This window comes from Leptonychotes weddellii, chromosome 5 (genome assembly GCF_054177405.1).
Source record: "Leptonychotes weddellii isolate Sample4059 chromosome 5, ASM5417740v2, whole genome shotgun sequence".
NCBI lineage: Eukaryota > Metazoa > Chordata > Mammalia > Carnivora > Phocidae > Leptonychotes > Leptonychotes weddellii.
Genome location: NC_138373.1, coordinates 104,051,521 through 104,063,584, shown reverse-complemented (window position 1 = coordinate 104,063,584; position 12,064 = coordinate 104,051,521). Strand labels below are relative to the sequence as shown.

The window sequence follows — 12,064 nt, the reverse complement described above, 5'->3', positions numbered from 1 at the left end:
ATGTCCTGCCGCTCCTTCCAGCCAGGGTCCAGATACGGCGGTCAGAGCTTCAGCTCCTGCTCAGCTGTCCTCCCCCGGATGGTCACCCACTATGCCGTGAGCAAGGGGCCGTGCCGGTCCGGGGGCGGGGGGGCGCTCCGCACCCTGGGCTGCCTGGGCTCCCGAAGCCTGTGCAATGTGGGCTTCGGGAGGCCTCGGGTGGCCTCCAGGTGTGGCCTGCCTGGCTTCGGGTACAGAGCGGGGGTCCCCTGTGGGCCCTCGGCCTGCATCGCCCCCGTCACCATCAATGAGAGCCTGCTGGTCCCGCTCGAGCTGGAGATCGACCCGGCCGTGCAGAGGGTGAAGAGGGACGAGAAGGAGCAGATCAAGTGCCTGAATAACCGCTTCGCATCCTTCATCAACAAGGTACCAGGGAGGCGCCCTGCTCGGGGGGGGCTGTGGGACTCAGAGGGCGCTTTGCCTCCGGGGCAGGGAGGCAACAGAGAAGACGTGGTGGATGGACTGGCCTCTCCTGTACTGTATGATCCCTAATCGTTGAAAGCTGCTTCAATCAGGCTCGGCACCAGACATTTCTGCCTGCTAGTTCTTTTTTTTACTCTCCTGTCATCTCTCTCTGAATGTTACCTGAGAAAATCACCAGAGCTGCCTGAGGTCAGACTACAAGAGGAACTTCCAAAGCAATGATAGGTACTGAAAAGAAAAACCAACGAGGCAGAGGAGGCTGTGACAATAGAGCCGCCTTCTGAGTGCCTGAGCTGGGGTGAGAGCCTTGGGCCTGGAGGCAGGGATGGGCCCCGTGACCCCAGATTTGCCACCAGAGTAGGCCTGGTGTGAGGAGAAGATGGAGCAGTCAGAGCTGGGAGCACACGGTTGCTGTCCCCAAAGCCACAGCTCCCAAAGGCTACAGGGAGGGGTGGTGTGCGGCCTTTGAGAGGCACTGACCTGGCCAATCGGAACTCCAAGCAGCTGCCTCTGCACCTGTCCCCACACCCCAGGGAGGCTCCTGGGATCAAGCGCTGAGCCAGTGTTTCTGCTGAGCCCCCAGCTGTAGGGCAAAGAATCCTGGGTCAGAAGTCAGGAGGCCTGGGCCCTGGTGTTGGCTCCACTCCTGACTGTTGTCCTGAGGCCCTGTGCAAACCTCTCACTTCTCAGCCTCGGGGCCCCTGCTGCCCGGTGGGGAAGGGGGACTTGGTGGTGGGCAGTCAAAGGAGGTAAGATAGGTAAAAGTGCTCCAAAAAGAAACTTAGTTCAGTAAATGGGAACTGTTTCACTTGCAGTTTTATCTTTAAAGCTCATTAAGTTCTGGGCTCTGACCTTCAGCAACATCACACCACCTTCCTGAGGCTGGGAGCTCCCCCCCTCCTCCCCGCCCCAGTGGTGCGGCCGTCGACCAGAAGTAGGGCAACATTTCTCCCTCTGCAGATTGCTCTCAAGGATTGGACACCGTGTTCCCTCCGCCAGTGGCTAAGGGGGTGGCCGAGATCAGCTCACTCAGGTCTCCTCATCTCGGTTTCTAAGCCACCAAAAGGGAGAAGCTGGCAGGTAGCTCTCCATGTTCCCGTGACAGGGACATGTTTTGGACGCAACCACGCAGGGTGCCTCAGAGTGGGGGGAGAGAGCTTAGAGTCCTAGGACCAAGCCTTTGATCTGACATCCCCTGAGTGCCCCTGGGCTGTGACCAAAGAAAGCCTGAACTCCCAGGCATCCTGTGAGCGGTTTGCATTAGCATGAAGATTCCTGAAGTGCTTGCCAGACCCAACAGCAAGCAGGAACCTTAGGAAGCCGAGCAAGGCTTAAAGGGACAGGATGTGTTGGCCGAAGTCGCAAGGCTCGGCAGGCAGGTCTGGAAGGTGGCCCTGTGCCAGGCCTATTGGGACAGTACTCCTCCCATAACAACATGCGACCCCTGGGTGGAAGGTGAAGGTCTTATAAAAGCTCCCCTGGGCAGGGGATTCACGGAGACCTATCCTCAGGTGCCAGGCTACGCCAAGAGCCTCATCTAAAAATTTTAGCCCATTGGCAGCAGTGTGTTGGGAGTAAGAGCACACGCTGATCCCATTGCCCACCCACCCCGCCACCTGTTACTGTCTCCCAGCCACGGTCCCCAGGCTCCCTTGCTCTCCGTGACGTCCTGTTCTTGGCCGCAGGTGCGCTTCCTGGAGCAGAAGAACAAGCTGCTGGAGACCAAGTGGAACTTCGTGCAGCAGCACAGGTGCTGTCAGGACAACATAGAGCCCATCTTCGAGGCCTACATCTCCGCCCTTCGGCGGCAGCTGGACTGCGTGGCAGGGGACCGGGCCAGGCTGGAGTCTGAGCTCTGCAGCGTCCAGGACGCGCTGGAAAGCTACAAGAAAAAGTGAGTGTGTCCCACGTTCACCCCACCAGGGAACCTGAGGCAAGCTCCATCAACAGCCTGGGCTTCGGTTTCCCCATCTCTACAAGGGGAAGTGTCCAAGTTCGTGGATTAGGTAGGGCAAGAGTGCAGTGGGATAACACAGGCAGAACACCCAGGAAACTGACACTCAGTCGAGCACGCGGGAGAAGGTCTGAACCTGTATATTTGCCTTCACCTCCCTTTCCGCCGCCCTCCCTCAGTAAGGCCCTCCTCAGCTCCCTATAGTGCTAGTTCTTTCTCCTGCCATTTCCTGCCCTCCAGGGCTCTGCTCTACCACTTGGTCTGCTGTGTCTTCTATCGATCCCCGTTCAGATCCGGAACCACATCTTATTCCGCAAACAGGCCCCCAAGCCCTCTTCCCTCCAAGCTTTTACTCCCACTGTCCCTTCCTCCTGATAAGCCCCTCTCGGCACCTCCTGGGACCACATCTAGGCTAACCTGGCCCACGTTTTCCCTCACTCCCTGATACTCAGCTCCTGGACCTCGAGTCCACAGCTGGAAGCCGTCACCCCTCCCCTCACCACCAGGGCTCTACGTCCCCAGCTCTTGTGGTTAAGGTCAGGTGGCCTGCTAGCCTTGCCCTCCCCGAGGGCAGCTCCCGGCCTGCCTCCAAGGAGAAGGTAGCTGAGAAACAGATGCTAACTAGGAGCTTGCAGGCTGCTGGGTCCAGTGCCTGCAAGAGGCTTGAGGCCTGGATAAATGGCCTCATGGGTCCTAGGTGGGTGTCTCTGGGTCCAGGGTCCATGGGAGCACATGTTGGTGGGGGAGGGTTGAGAGAGACACATCTCCATGACAAGAAGCTGTCCAAGCAGGCTCAGAGCCACGGTTCCTAAGGGAGGTGCGTCAGTGGAATGCAGCCACGTGGGGGCCACTCGTGCTGCGGGGTCAGTCCTATGCCTTCCGGGTGCCAAACACTGTGCTGAGCCGGCTCCTGCCTCAAGATCCCCCGGTCCAGCACAGACCTCCATGTGCACAAACTGTCACGATGGGGTACGAGGCAGAAGCGGAGAGGAATGCGCAGACAGTGAGGGCGCAGACGGGGCCCGGGAAAGCTTCCTGAAGGAGGTGCCATTTGCTCAGGGCCATGATGAAGTTTCATTCTAGTTGGGCCTTACAAAAAGGGAGTCCAGAGTAGATCCCAGAAAAGGGGAAGGGACAGGAGCAGGTGACAAGAAGGGCCAGAGTGTGCCAAGTGAGAGAGGACCACTGAAGCAGACCGTGACAGGCGAGATGTGGCGAGGCCAGCCCTCTCGGCCGGAGCAATGCCTTTCTTGGCGGGTAACATACAAGGTGGGCAGGAGACGTGGTTTGCAGCTCACGATGAAGACTTTGGACGGGGAAAGCGGGGGGAAGAAGGATGACACCAAATGCTCGTTTGATAGTAACAGCCAACGCTTTTGCAGCCTGCACCCCATGCCGGGGCGGCCCAGCGCTTGGCAGACGCTAACCAGTGTATGCGTTAGCTCGCGGCAGCTCCGTGAGGCTGGACCGGGTCATTCTCATTCTGTACATGATGAAGCTGAGGCACAGAGAAGTCCCTCACCCAAGTCCCTTCCCCAACGTCACATGACTAGCACCTGCCCGAGCTGGGATTCACGCCCAGGTAGAAGGCTCCAGCTCCCAGGGCCCATGCTGAGGCCAAGGTCTGCTGGAATCAGGAAGGATGGGCGTCAGGAAGCACAGTGAGGATGTTAATGGATCAATATCACTCATCAGACTGAGTCATCCCAGCCAGACTGAACCCCCTGGCCCTGATTCCATTGCCCAGGGAGACAGGGAGTGGGCGAGGAGCTCCCTTGGAGCCTAGAGGTGGCCGGGCTGTCTCTACGGCTCTGGTAAAGTGGGTAATTGCTACCTCTGCAAGTAGAGGCCAGGCTCAGACCTCCACTGGCGGGGAGGGCACAGGGCAGGCTGGGGTTCCAGTGTCTGCAGCCAAATCTGAGAACAACTCAGAGAAGGCAGCCAACTCTTCACCACCTTCGCAGAAGAAACAACTCGATGATGTGGGCTTCCTTCATAGCAAGATAGAATGAAAGTGGCCTTAAGAAGGACTTCCCAGAAGATGATTAATCACAGGAACAGGCTACTAGGGGAGTGGGGAGGGAGGTCAGCACGCACAGTGGCTAACGAGAGGCTAGGATGACAACCAACTGTCCTGGGTGGCTGGAGGAGCTGCAGGTGTCCAGTGACAACAGGGGCCAGGCCTGGCAACTCCTTAGGGCATTAAGTCAGTGAGAGGCAGATTTGCCCCCCAGGCTCCCTCCTCAGGCTGGATACCAAGGCTACTTCTGAACCCCCAAGCCAGACTAAAATATTTCTTCCTGCCCATCCACCAGGTATGAAGAGGAGCTCTCCCTGCGGCCCTGTGCTGAGAATGAGTTTGTCGCCTTGAAGAAGGTGGGGGAGGGCGGCACAGGGAGAGAGAAGGCCCCCTGAGCTGGCCCAGGTGGCCTCACCACACTCAGCCCCTGACCGAATCCAAACGTGTCTGCAGCCCACCCACCCCCCAGCAGGGCCTCTCCCCTCCTCGGGGCCCAGGGCCGACCCTACCGACCCTGGGAAAGAGGAAAGCCAGCCGTTCCCCACTTCTTGCAGAAGGGCAGTGATCAACCTGGCCTCCACCTCCCAACTCATGTGGGCCCAACCCGGTTAGGGTTGTGTCTACACCTGCCCGAGAAGTTGGAGATAGAGGTAATGCCCAATCAAAAACCAAACAAAACCTCTGCCTCCAACCATAAAAGATGAAAACAATAGCGATGGTTTCTCAGATAGACACCGAGGTGTCCTATGGCCCATGCGCCACGCAGAGGGCTCTGAGAAGCCGTAGTCAAGGCTCCTTCAAAACCCACTCTGTCAGATCCTTCCCTATCAGGGTGCCAGGCCCAGACATAGGGTCCTGGGGCTGGGGCTCCTCCCTCCATCCTTGGCTTTGTCGCCTTTTCACTTCCGCATGCACCTACACGTGGTTCCCACACCAGCCACTGGTTTGCCTGGGAGGTGGCCCAGTGGGAGAAGAGGGTGGCTCTTACACGTTCCCCTGGCCCCAGTTATCGTTGTCCCTGCTCTGGCCGCAGGATGTGGACACGGCGTTCCTGATGAAGGCTGACCTGGAGACCAACGCAGAGGCTCTGGTCCAGGAGATCGACTTCCTAAAAGGCCTGTATGAGGAGGTACCTGCAGCCCCACTGCCCACAGGGGCTCGGTCAGGGGCCAGTGCTGTGGGCATGATGGAGTGGGAGAGCTCCGGCCAGCGGGTACGGTCCGGGGCAAGCTGACTCAAAAGTGAGCACGGGAAGAAATCAGCACGGGCAGCTGGTTCTCAGGCAGTGAGACTCCCAGAAGTCAGAGGGCCCAGACCTTGGCTCTTGGGTCTGCATGACTAGAGGGGGGATGAAGAACAGGTTGGTGATGGAAGGCTCAGGACAGCTCTGCAAAGTCCTGTGCAAATCTGCTCTGGGAAGGTCAGAGCTGCTTCCCCCCTCCCCCCCTCCACCTTTATCCTCTAAATGCTCACGCATTCCCACCTGCCCCCCACCCAGGAGATCTGCCTGCTCCAGTCTCAGATCTCCGAGACCTCCGTCATTGTGAAGATGGACAACAGCCGGGAGCTGGACATGGAAGGCATCATTGCCGAGATCAGGGCCCAGTATGACGACATCGCTAGCCGCAGCAAAGCCGAAGCCGAGGCCTGGTACCAGAGCCGGGTGAGGCCCAGGCAGGGCCGGGCTGGGACCCCAGACCCCCCTTCTCCTAGGGAGTGAGTGAGAAGATAATGAGGGCCGCTTCACACCACAACCACAGGGAACCCTGTAAACCCTGAGTCCTGTTGTTTCTGCCAGGCTCCAGGGCCAGGTCCCTGCAGAGGATGTGGGAGGGGACCCCATGGGCAGCCCAGGCCTGTCATCAGGGTGCCGGGGCGTCCCAGCTTTACCCACGCACCGACACTGGAAGTGTTCCCCTAGGCAGTACTCGAGAAGCACTAATTGGCAATGACTACAAAGAGGGCCCTGGGCTTCAGGGCGTGAGGGAGGCTAATGGTGCAGTGGGTACTGATGGTAGGACAGGAGCGGTCATTAAAGCAGCCCCAGATGGAGGGAATTAGGGGCTTGCTGGGAGGGAGATTGATACTCCCAAGGGCAATTTGATTTCGCAAATATTATCGTCTCTGTCTCGTCTACCCTGTCGGCGAAAGACACCAAGCATTCATTCGCTCGGTCATTTCTTCATCCAACAACTGTTTATTGAGCAACCATCATATGCCAGGCACTGTTCTAGATGCTGGATTCCAGCAGGGGACTGAATAGACAGCAAACCCTGCCTATGTGTCACTTTCATTCTAGAGGACAGGGGAGGGGGGCTGGAGGGGCTGACAATACACAAGGTGAATCAGTAGGTGGGTGTACGTTATATGGTGGCGTGCGCTTTGAAGAAAATCAATCAGCGTGAAGTGCAGGGAGTGTTGTGGGAATGAGGTTTTAAATAGGGTGGCCAGGGAAGGATGGCCTTACTGAGGTGTGTGGTACTATGAGGATACTAAGAGTCACACCATCCCTGTCCTCAAAGAGGTTACAGAAATAGACTGCCCACAGATGACATGGGAGTTCTCTGTTGCCGTCAGGGACACAAGCTCCTGCTCGCTTTCTATTCTGCTCTCCTTAACATTGCTGTAATCCTCACGGTTGCCTCACGTCCCAAGAAGGCTGCCATATCGCTAATCTCACATGCTCATTCCAGGCAGGAAGAACACAGGGAAAAAGAAACACGCCAACTGGGTCATCCCCCACTTTAAACAGCTTTCCTGGAAGCGTTACCCATAGATCTCATTAATGAAAAAGCCAAGAAATATTCTCTTATCTGGGCTCACTGCCACCCCAAATAAAAGCAGAATTCTGTTGGAAGATGAGGAGAGCACATATTGCTAAGGCAGCTGCAGGCTTTGTCACAACAGCCAAATGACAAAAGAGCCAAAGAGAGTGATTTGCTTATCATTTGTTCTGCCTTCTCTATGCAAAATGCTCCCATCCCTTATATGCAGAAAAGTTGGCTAACTGTTTTTAATCTATAGATGTAAATCTATAAAACATTATTCAGAAATTGAATTTGGAGCAGCAAAAGTTTAAAAAAATGTTAAGTCAAAGTAGGAAGTAACACTGCATTTTGTTTTCTATTGTTTTGAAGGAGAATATAGGAAGATACCCACCCTGGTGAGGCAAACGTGGTCTGTCCTCACTCCCAGATCTGTCAGGCATCCCAGGCTGAGCACAGAAACCCCTTCTAAGGTCCAGAGGGAACTCTAAAGGGGAAGGAGCCCTCAGAAGACCCTGGGGCTCTGGGCTAGGGAGAAAAAGACAAGCCACGGAACAGTTAAACAGAGAAAAGGAGAGCTTAGAGGAGCATTTAATAAGCCTGAATGTTCAGGGCTGGGGAAGGAAATAAGAAGCAGCCCAGAAAAGGACCCCAAAATTGACCAGAAATAGAAAGGGGATGGGGAGCAGAACAAGCATAAGAATCCAGAGAGCCCTGAGCTGGGAAATCTCTGGAGGAGAGACTCCGGACGGTGAGAACAGGGGGCTGCGAGGCACCGCGGTGTGGGTGTGGGTGCCCAGGGCTCTGACCCGCCTGTCCCTCTCCCGGCAGTATGAGGAGCTGCGGCTGACAGCCGGAAGCCACGGTGACAACCTCCGCAACCACAAGAACGAGATCCTGGAAATGAAAAAGCTGATCCAGCGGCTTCAGCAAGAAATTGAGAATGTGAAAGCCCAGGTGAGGCCAGAAAGCCGTGGTCGTGAGGTCCCATCCCAGGCTGGCTCACTGCTGGTCCTGGGGGGCATGTCCGTTCTCCCTGGGAGCACCTGGAAGTGGGCATGAACTTGTGCCCCTCGCTTATGAGGGAACAAGCCCTTTCTACAAAAGCTGACCAACAGCAGCAGCAGCCTAGGGAAACAGCAAGGTCCCGAGAGACTCTAGGCAACTTTCAGTCCCAGATGAAATCGCAAGGGTACTCCCCTCATCGGGGGCACAGAAAAGATGGCTGCCATGGCCACTTCTAACCCAAAGACTCCAGTCCTGTGATCCTGAAATTCCAGACGACTCCCAGGAGTCCATACATGCAGACCCACTATGTCCTCCTAGGCTGGTGAAGACCAGCCAGACACTTCAAATCTATTAGCCCCAGAGAAATTGCTCAGATCTCCTTGAGATGTTATAGACAGAAGTGGTCCGACATTTCAGGAGGAACCAGATGTCACAATCCTAGGATGAGAGGCACAGCAGCTTTGAATCTGGCATGTCCCCATGACTGTGAAGGAAATCTCCTTCCTCCTCCTAACCCACACTCACAAAGCTGTTCATCCAGCCAATTATGCCACCCCAGCTGGTGTCCTACAGTTCAACTCAACTCTGACACTATCTAGCTGGAGAGAGCGTCAGATCCCACAGGGTAAGGGTCCCACCCCACTGCCCCCACTTCAGATGCTGTCCAAGTTGTCACCCAGTTGCTTCTGACCCATCAGCTGTACATCGGAGTTTCCCATGATCCCCTCTTCAGGTTCGATTAATTCGCTAGAGTGGCTCAAAGAACTCAGGAAACAATTTACTTACTCTTTAGCAGTTCGTTATAAAAGGCTATGATAAAGAACATGGATGAATACCCAGATAGAAGAGACGCATAGGGCAGGGTAGGCAGGAAGGACACAGAGCTTCTATGCCACACTCTGGGCACATGAATGTCCCAGCACTTCTGCATGTTCACCAACCCGGAAGCCATGTGAACCCCATACTTTGGGGATTTTACAGAGGCCTCCTCTCCTAGGCATGATCAATTATTAACTCCATTTCCAGCCCCTCCCCTCTCTCCAGTAATGGGTGGGTGGGGCTGAAAATCCCAAGCTTCTAGTCATGGCTTGGTCTTTCTGGTGACCAGTCCCCATCCAGGAGCCATCGAGGACTCACCCAGAGTCACCTCATTAGAACAAAAGACATTGCTATCATCCAGGAATCCCAAAGGATTAGAGAACTCTGTGTCAGAACCCAGGGTCAAAGACCAAATATTAAATCAAAAGGTGCTCCTAATGCTCTTTATCACTTGGGAAATTACAATGATTTAGGAGTTCTGTGCCAGGAACTGGGGGCAGAGACGAATATATGTATTTTTTATTATCTCCCAATGACCATGTTCTCCCTGTTCTTCTGAGAGTCAGCCTAGGGCTCCCGGGGCCCCCAGTAATGCCTTGCTGTGCCCTCTCCCCCAGCGCTACAAGCTGGAGGCCGCAGTGACCCAGTCGGAGCAGCAGGGCGAGGCGGCCCTCAATGATGCCAAGTGCAAGCTGGCGGGGCTGGAGGAGGCCCTGCAGAAGGCCAAGCAGGACATGGCCTGCCTGCTCAAGGAGTACCAGGAGGTGATGAACTCCAAGCTGGGCCTGGACATCGAGATCGCCACCTACAGGCGGCTGCTGGAGGGCGAGGAGCACAGGTGAGCCCGGGCTGCGCACCAAGGGCACATTCTCCCTCCTCCCTCTGGTCGCTGCTGCGGCTGCGGGTGGTGGGATTGCCTGTCCTACAGTCAGGGAAAGTCCCAAACAGCCCAGAATCCGCAGGCCCTCCTCCTGAACGTAGCGCTCAGTAGTGGCGGTGGCATGGGCAGGACGAGGGGTGCCCCACGTTCATCCACCTTGTTCTCCATGCAGTTACCCTGTGTCTTCTTTCCTCTCCCTCCAGGCTGTGTGAAGGCATTGGGCCCGTGAATATCTGTGAGTAGATGCGCACTCCCCTGGGGCTCTGGGGTCCTAGGGACTGATCAAGCCAACAAGGACAGACCACACCGCCCCGGCCCAGACATCAGCATGCCCTCCCCACACCAGGGAAGAGCTCTGTCTGCCAGGAGCTCCTGGTCAGTTGGAGGGGCTGTACTTAACTTTGGGAGTCAGAATTATATTAGGAGCAGAGATGCAGCTGGGCCTCAGTGCTTTGGGGCCTGGAAGCTGCCAGGAACCATCATGACAAGGGGGTGCCTCTCTGAAGAAAGCAGTTTTGAAGCAGGTTCAGACAAGTAGAAACTGAGAGCATGAAGCAGAAGCCAAGGCCCTGGAGAAAGAGGAGAGCTTCTAAGCACTTTCTGTGGCTGGGGTGGGAAGCGGGTGGCTGGAATGGGAGTATCGTTGTTGGTGAGTGGCAGCAGGTGGGGGCACGGCCTGGTTGAGAGGTTTCAGGGCCATGCTCTTCGAGCCACACGCTGCAGGACCCTGAGCATCCCTCCCTGTTCCCACAGCCGTGAGCAGCTCCAAAGGCGCAGTCCTCTACAAGCCGTGTGTGGTCAGCACACCCGTGCTGAGGACCGACTACTGCCCAGGGGGCACCGGGGTCCTCAAGACCAGCGGGGGCTGCAGCGTCGTGGGCACCGGTGAAGTCTACAGCCCCTGCGAGCCCCAGGGGCTGCTGGGCTGTGTGAGCGGGCGGGGTTCCAGCATGAAGCTAGGGGCTGGGAGCAGCTCTTCCTACAAGTGTTAGCCCGGCCCCCGAGGCTGGAAGCCCAGGGACAGGGCGCCAGCCCCCCGCCTGGATGTTGTCCCCCGACCAGGGCTGAAGACAAGGATATTCCCAAACCCCACCTTCCTGTATTGACCACACGTTTCCCTTGGGTTTTCACTGGGAGGCGCCCCTCAGGCATCTCCAAGAGTCACCTCTCACTTAGCCGTGTGCAGACCCTAAGCTAGGCCCTCGGGGTGAACACATCAAAGTTCTGCTTTATGGATTATCCCCTGAAAGGTTGCCCACAAAGCCAGTCTCCCACTCCCGACCCCTGGAAGTTCCCCACCTCCCTTTCGTCTGGCTCTCACACACCTAAGTGAACTTCTTTTAACACCCAGCTAACACATGCACTACTGCAATGATCAAATCCCATTCTGAACTCCAAAACCAAGTGCCACCGTTTCAGGATCACTCGAGACCTGTTCATGGTCCTCTCGGTTGGCACGTAGAATCGAGAGGTGGTCTTTGGGCAGTAGATTTACCTGCTCAGGGGTGCTGGACTCGCACTATGAAAATACATCTTTTTCCTGACCTGCATTGGCAGCTGATGGCGGGCAAAAGCCAAAACAAAGGCAAGGGGATGTGGAATGCTTCCTGGACGGAAAGACAATCACGAGCGGACACCATTTGCTCGATGGAAACAAGACCCTCCCCCACCCTCCGTACATAGCCCTCGCTGCCCCACCCAGCCCCGCCCCTGGTCCTGAGCCCTCTCCTTCTAGGTCCTTTTGCTTCCCGTCTGATATGAACATGTTTTCCTGGCTATAGTGATGTGGGGCTGCCCAGCACCTGGGAGGCTTTGGCTCAGGGGCTACACAGAAGGTGTTGCGCTGACCCCATCTCCCCAGAGGCCCCTAGCGCTGCATCCTGTAGGAACCCACCCACCCAGGGAGCCTCCATCTCTGTCATAAGCCTCTGGGCTTGTCTGTTCCCAATAAACTGACTGTTCCCAGGCTGCAGGAATCCGGATTATTCACTCGGCTCTGTGGGGTACAAGAAGGCTGGAGGGGAACCAATGAGCAGCCTTTGGGAGCTGGGAGCTGGGAGGGCTTGGGAGTGGAAATGAAGGTTATCATACTCATGGAAAAGCTACATATGAATGATCTGCAAACAGCCTGTGGAATAAATGTGGATCCATACAAA

The 12,064-nt window shown here is 56.2% G+C and overlaps 1 protein-coding gene across 1 annotated transcript; it reads left to right on the top strand.

Moving 5' to 3' along the window:
* Window positions 1-11,384, top strand: KRT82 (keratin 82). The gene is made up of 9 exons (XM_006751220.2): window positions 1-405; window positions 2,148-2,356; window positions 4,732-4,792; window positions 5,470-5,565; window positions 5,935-6,099; window positions 8,033-8,158; window positions 9,646-9,866; window positions 10,112-10,143; window positions 10,662-11,384. Exons 1-9 carry the CDS (start codon window positions 1-3, stop codon window positions 10,898-10,900), a joined length of 1,554 nt encoding a protein of 517 aa, XP_006751283.2. The 3' UTR covers window positions 10,901-11,384.
* The last annotated feature ends 680 nt before the right edge of the window (window positions 11,385-12,064 follow it).

What these genes read in the sequence shown, in the direction of transcription:
- KRT82 (XM_006751220.2), top strand. Translation starts at nt 1, where the DNA reads ATGTCCTGCCGCTCCTTCCAGCCAGGGTCCAGATACGGCGGTCAGAGC. An exon ending in CTGGAGGGCGAGGAGCACAG is followed by an intron (nt 9,867 to 10,111) that starts GTGAGCCCGGGC and finishes CTCTCCCTCCAG; the next exon opens with GCTGTGTGAAGGCATTGGGC. An exon ending in CATTGGGCCCGTGAATATCT is followed by an intron (nt 10,144 to 10,661) that starts GTGAGTAGATGC and finishes CTGTTCCCACAG; the next exon opens with CCGTGAGCAGCTCCAAAGGC.